The sequence below is a fragment of the Citrus sinensis genome, chromosome 7 (genome assembly GCF_022201045.2).
Source record: "Citrus sinensis cultivar Valencia sweet orange chromosome 7, DVS_A1.0, whole genome shotgun sequence".
NCBI classification, from domain to species: Eukaryota; Viridiplantae; Streptophyta; class Magnoliopsida; order Sapindales; family Rutaceae; genus Citrus; species Citrus sinensis.
The window spans coordinates 24,243,126-24,249,489 of record NC_068562.1 but is presented as its reverse complement, the minus strand read 5'-3'; the positions used below and the strand labels follow the sequence as shown (position 1 = coordinate 24,249,489).

General features: G+C 31.0%; 1 protein-coding gene across 1 annotated transcript; it reads left to right on the top strand.

The window, feature by feature from the left end:
- Positions 1 to 4,664: 4,664 nt before the first annotated feature.
- LOC102609683 (probable gamma-secretase subunit PEN-2) lies at positions 4,665 to 6,353 on the top strand. The gene is made up of 2 exons (XM_006464928.4): positions 4,665 to 4,963; positions 6,041 to 6,353. The coding sequence occupies exons 1-2, from the start codon at positions 4,708 to 4,710 to the stop codon at positions 6,199 to 6,201; spliced, it is 417 nt and encodes a 138-aa protein (XP_006464991.1). The 5' UTR covers positions 4,665 to 4,707; the 3' UTR covers positions 6,202 to 6,353.
- Positions 6,354 to 6,364: the final 11 nt, after the last annotated feature.

Below are 6,364 nucleotides of genomic sequence, written 5' to 3'. Positions count from 1 at the left end.
TAACATGCAATAGAGTACAAATTAGCTTCTTTATTAAAATTTCCATAACTTTACCATTTCAAGCCTAAGATTTACTACCTCGTAACCAAAAAATTAACATGGTTAGATGTTGTCTTGTAAAAATATGTTAATTACCAAAGGGAGAAAAATTAGTATGTAAATAATAGAAAAAAATATATAAACATGTAGATTTACAGAAGATATAAATGCAAGTTATTTGATGATTAAATAAATTTAGTTCGTAGTTGATAAATAAAGTTGGACACTTTATTTAGGTATAGACTGTAATAAATTCATTGAATAATTGTCTTAATCATATATGAATTTATTGATGTAGTACGACTACATTGAACATGATCACATATGAGATTTAATTAACTTTATAATAATTGTCAGACTTATTAAATCTCATAAGCACTGATTTTACTGTAATCTTAATCTTGAGTTAGTTATAATTTCATGATTGTAATTGTTATTCAATTTGAGTTACCAATGGGCATGATACACACATGTAGTCAAGATTACCCGATATCTTAGTGAGAGCAATTATGAGTATTGAAGTTATAGATTAACAATATAGAATTTGTACAATACATCTCTTGATGGGTTTTCGGCACTTGACTATAGAATTCTCTGGCCATAGTGTGTCAACATATTTAGTATGTTGAAAATGATCATTAGAGAAAATTAGTAAGTATCAAGGAATAAGATGTAATTAAATTGATTGGATAGTTGAGATATCGATTTAATTAACGATGTGGTACAAATGATTATGCAGTAAATAGATCAATGTGGCTTGGGGAGAATTATTATTCAAACATACAATTATGGAGGTCAGTTCCAATATTATAGTGAAGTAGAGTTGGAATTAAATGATTAGGCTTGTTCATTTACAAGTTTTATTGTTGTAGCCACTATTGTATGTTTCCAAATTATCCCCAAGTTAACTCATTTGATTGACTGCACCACTACTGAACGTAAAAATTAGAAAACTGGCATGTTAGGTGATAAACCTAATTATAATATTTGTTAAGATCTTATGTGTTATATTCATGTGCAAATGGTGTCTTGTGTTATTTTACAAGGTGGGCCCCAAAGTGGTTACACATGATTTTCACTTTCACTTAAGTAGAGAGATAATATTAAATTCAAAATATTTATTATTTTGAATTATAATAAAGGATAATACATATCTAGGTTTAACAAAAGATATTATATAAATGTATTTTTCTCAAGCCTAAAGAGGTATGTGATTCAAAATACACGTTTTGAGGAAAAAAAACACACAAAAGAAGAAGCCAACTGTTTTGCAAGTAGTGAAACGGACGCCCACACGTCAAGTACTAATCAACTTGAGTCATAACTTAAAAGATTATTTGGTGATAGATCGTGATCTAACAAACGTGGTGGTGACGGATCGTGATCTGAGAGCCTAGATTAATTTTGATTGTTCATCTTCTCAGATTGTTAAGGTATGATTTTTTAAATTACGAATTCTTATATATTATATGAGATCGGTCTTAAAAGTTTTTATGAGAAAAAATGATTTTTTTATCCAACAGATGCTACACAAATAAATAACATAAAAAAATGATAATCATCTAGTCAGTGCAGGAGAAGAACACTACATTTTTTCAACCAAAACTAATAAAAAAAGACACAAACCGTCACCAAATCCAAAATAATGTATCAACTATATATCTTCAAGGAGACAAAGTACGTACGAACCAATTATAAAGATTGCTTCCGAGAAGGCTCTTCCTGTTAAATTGATGAGTTGTATTATTTTTCTCCCATTTGTTAGAACATAAAATCTAATGCATTAAATGACAATAGAATCACCGGTCCACTCATTGCATCTTGTGAAGTCAATGTCCGTATCAAACTTGATGATTCAAGGCCAGCTTCTCATAGAGCAGAAATAGTAAAAATACAAGAACCAATTTTCTAGTCATTGACATATTTAAGTACAGATTATAAATAAACTGCTAAGCCTTGCCCTTCTACTGATGGAACAAGAATTTGTAACTTGGTGAGATCTCAGCTTTTCAGTAATGAAAATCTCAAGCTACCAAAAACAGTAGATTTAATCTACACTCTTATGCACCGTTGCTAAAGAAATTAGAAGGAGCGCTTTTCAAATCTATACAAAATCACAACTGGAGAGTAACATTGTATTGTTGGCCAAAAGTTATCAGGCAGCTACCTTACAGAAAATTTGAGTCGGTTGACCAGCGAAAGGTGCGTTGTAAATTGGTAGGCGGATACATAATTTTGATTTTATGTTTGTAATTAAATTTTCATGCTTAGAATTTTGATTTTATGTCTATTTTGATTAAGTCCACATGATGAGGGATATTTTTCTTTTTCCTAATTAATAAAAATACTTTCAAACTACAGATGTTGGGGGAAAAAGTGTCCCAGCCGGACCAAATTTCTATCTGCCGTCCCAGCCTTTAAGTAATAGCAAATTTCACAGCAAATCTTGACTGAAAACAAAATAAAAATAATTTAATTTCAATGCAAAAAAAAAAAAAAAAGATTATGATATAGTCAGAATTACACGTACAGGAGTAAAGTATTATATCATCTTTAATTCCCGATATCCCCAAATAGCTTCCTATAAATCTCAAAATGCGGTAAATTTCGACACATACATTACGGCTGTGTGCAGACAACCTCGGAACTGCTACCCCAAATAAGATTAATTATATAATTAAGTACATTCAGGTACATTGTACACGGGATTCACTTAGAGGTAGCCTCTGCTCATTATTCTCAATGGTGTACACAGTGGATTTATTTTTTAACACAATGATAATCATTTTTTTTTTAAAGGAAACGATCAGCGTTTAATTTTAATATAATTTAATATCTTAGAATGGTTAATTGCATCCAATAACTTTTTGATTGAATTAGTCGACGCTTCTACCCTTAATTCTAAGATGGAGAGTTCGCATTCCTCTAATAATTGTGAAAGTTTATTGTATTTGATTTCTTATGTAAAATTTTAGTGGGCTTCAATTAAATGGATTTTCATTTATTGTATCAAGCTTTGATATATTAGACTTTGATTGTATAATTATCTATATGGGGATTTTATTGTGTAGCAAATAATATTCAAAAGAAAAAAAGTATTTAACAAATGGGTCAAAAGCCCTTGAATATAACTTTATAAAAGTTAAAATTGTAAATAAAGAGGATTTTAAAAGGGTGTCAATAATTCCACTCTTTTTTTTTTTTAATTTTAAAAGGTAGGGGGTGGACAAGTTCAAATACAGTTTTTACCCCCTTACCACCTTAAGAATCGAACTTGAATTTTGGTAGAAGTTACAGTTTCACTACAACCAACCCGACCACGCCCTCGAGGACAAAAATTCCACTCTTATATATACTATTAGAAAATTAAAGAAAAATAGAGAAATGCTTAGTTAAGATCTTTAAGGTACTCTTCCTTTTACGGAATAAACTTTATTAAAGCGGCATTAATAAGTTTGGCAATTTTCACCTAGTTTCAATTTCTCTTTTCCGTTTCAACTCTTTTGATCCTCCTAATCTCCTTATTAACTTTGATTGAGTTTGACCAGTTCATTGGGATGAAATTATATGAAGGAAAAATGACACTTACACCCCTAAGGTTTGGGAAAATGGTCACAAAAACCCCAAATTTTTTAATAAGGGACACTAAGGTCCCCTTTGACTATAACACCATTTGACTCTATAAACCCAAAAAAATTGACCCTAAAATTTTATAATAAATATAAATATTACATTAAAATAAATGTAATAATGTGTACATTATAAAATAATTTCAATACTTAAAAAATATTTTTATATTTTACAATCTATTAGACCTATTTTATTATATTGAAATAATTTTTAATATTAAATAGAAACATAATATTAAATAAATAAATAAATATTAAAATTATTTTGAATATTATGTAAAAAATAATTTTAATATTATTAATTGGGAGATATTTTGTCAGTTGTAAAATCTATTTAACCTAAAGATTTATTTAAGATCTTTGTAATGAATACAAATATATTATTAAAATAAATATAATAATTTAAAAGTTTAGTATTATTTTAAATGTTAAAAATAATTTAATTTTATTAGTCTACTAGATGGATTATGTTATTTATATTAAAGTTTTGTTAATTTAAAAACTTTATAGTAAATTCTCAAGTTACTATATTCAAATACTACTATGGTCAAAAAGAGGTCTTCCTTTTTTTTAAAACTTGGGCATCTTTGTAATCATTTTCTCAAATCTTAGGGGTGTAAGTGTTATTTTTTCTAAAATGAAAAATAACATTAAAATATTAATTTTTTTATCAAGTGTGAGATCTTCGATTGAGAGCATGTGATAAAATTAATCAAGTTTCAATTTTTTTTTCAATTTTGATGTACTTTGTAGATACTAATAATTTGCTTTACAAATATTTTATTATTAATTTTTTTTATAAATAAATGAGTGTAAAGAATATTTTTTATAAATAAATGAGTGTAAAAATTATTGTTATAATTTTTTCTTTTCAACGCAACAGCTGAAAGTAGCTTAGAACTTTAGTTAAAAATGCCCAACCCAAGTCTGGGCCCCCAATTACTACTAGAAAGCCCAATCGTTCACCAAACTTTTCATCAAAACATCAACACTCGAGTTCAACGACAGATTGATTCCCGTTTTTTGCTCTTGTGGTCAAATGGACGCGTCACAGAGCAACGACCGGATTCCGAATCCGAACCCGAGGGGTAATAATGGGAACTCGATAACGTTGTCCACGCCGGTGTGGCCAACGATCGACGGGCCGTTGGGTTTAACGGAAGACGATTCATTGAGCTACGCTCGCAAATTCTATCAGTTCGGTTTCGCACTGCTGCCGTTTCTTTGGGCTGTCAATTGCTTCTACTTCTGGCCTGTTCTTCGCCACTCCGCCTCTTTCCCTCGTATTCGCCACTGTAAGCTTTCCCAATCGCTGTCGCTTCATTTTGATTTTAAGTTATTTGCATTGAAATTTCGTTGTTGGGTAACATTTTTTTTTAACCTACGCTGAGGTTTGGCTAAATTATAGAAAGGTTTTACTAGTTTTGAAATTTTTCATATACGTCCTTGACAGTATCTCATTACATTGTGATGAATCCTTTGGTCTAATAGTAAATTGAAATCTTACAACCAAATGTACTATGTATGTAACTGCTGTGCTTGTGCTTGTATCCTCTGATATACAGGATTAGCTTGTTGAGTCTTAATAGTCTGGATGGGTCTGTCCTCACTATCAAAAGTAACTCCATTGTTGTCTGTAACCGTTGGAGAATTTGGGAGGTGGTTGATTGGTAGATTGGTTGAGTTATAACATCTTTGGCGATGGTTTATTTTTCAGAAGAATATAATTTTTCAAAACATACCATTTCATGTTTCAATTTATCAAGCCCGTAGACCTTAGACAGCTTGCTTGCTTACAAAAATAGGAGGTTGGCAAGAGTTTAGTCCGAGTATCCGTTCATTTGATTGTTGATAGTATATATGATATTGTGCTCTTATTAATACATGAGCGAGACTAATGAGTGGTTTGCTATAGAAGTAGCACTCAATACTTTGGTTATTGGTGGTTTCTTGTTGCTTAGGCTCTTTAAGCTCTTCCATTTTCATGTATGTTTGGGTGTTTGGGCCTAATCGTAATAGGTCAATGACTCAATGCTTACTTTAAGAGAAAATACAGTTACTTGCTTTTTTATGATGCTAGCATGAGATTCTGTTTGCATGCTGCCTCAACCACCACTCGCCAAGGACTTTGATTTACGCGTCTCGTATTTAGATTACAATATAGTGTAAGCCAAGAGCGTAGCAGTTTTTCTGTAATTAGTTTGTTGTATTGATTACAGAAAGGCACCCTTTCAGGAGATGAAGTTGGGTGCATCTGCATTTTCGACATGGAAGGCTACTTGTTGGCATTATTATATCACATATTATATATTTTACACATCTTCTCTCCCACGCTGTTCGTTTTGATAACTGTAAGATATATTCTTTTGTAGATGTTCTTGGATCAGCAGTTGGGTTTGCAGTCTTCACGGTTGTTTTACTCTCATGGGCATTGACATTTGCCATTGGAGGGGAGCACCTCTTCGGCTCTGTTTGGGATAAACTAGTAATGTATAATGTTGCTGAGAGATTAGGCTTGACAGGTTGGAGCTAGTCATAAACTATTTCCAAGCTTATGAGTCTTAAAACTCATTTCCCTTGTCATTGTATATAGTCTGTTTTTGAAACTTGAAACAACATACATTCATGTTGGAGGTAATGTTGAAGCCATTTTTCTCAATTAGTAAAAGAACCTTTCCTGTTGAATCAAGTGGCAG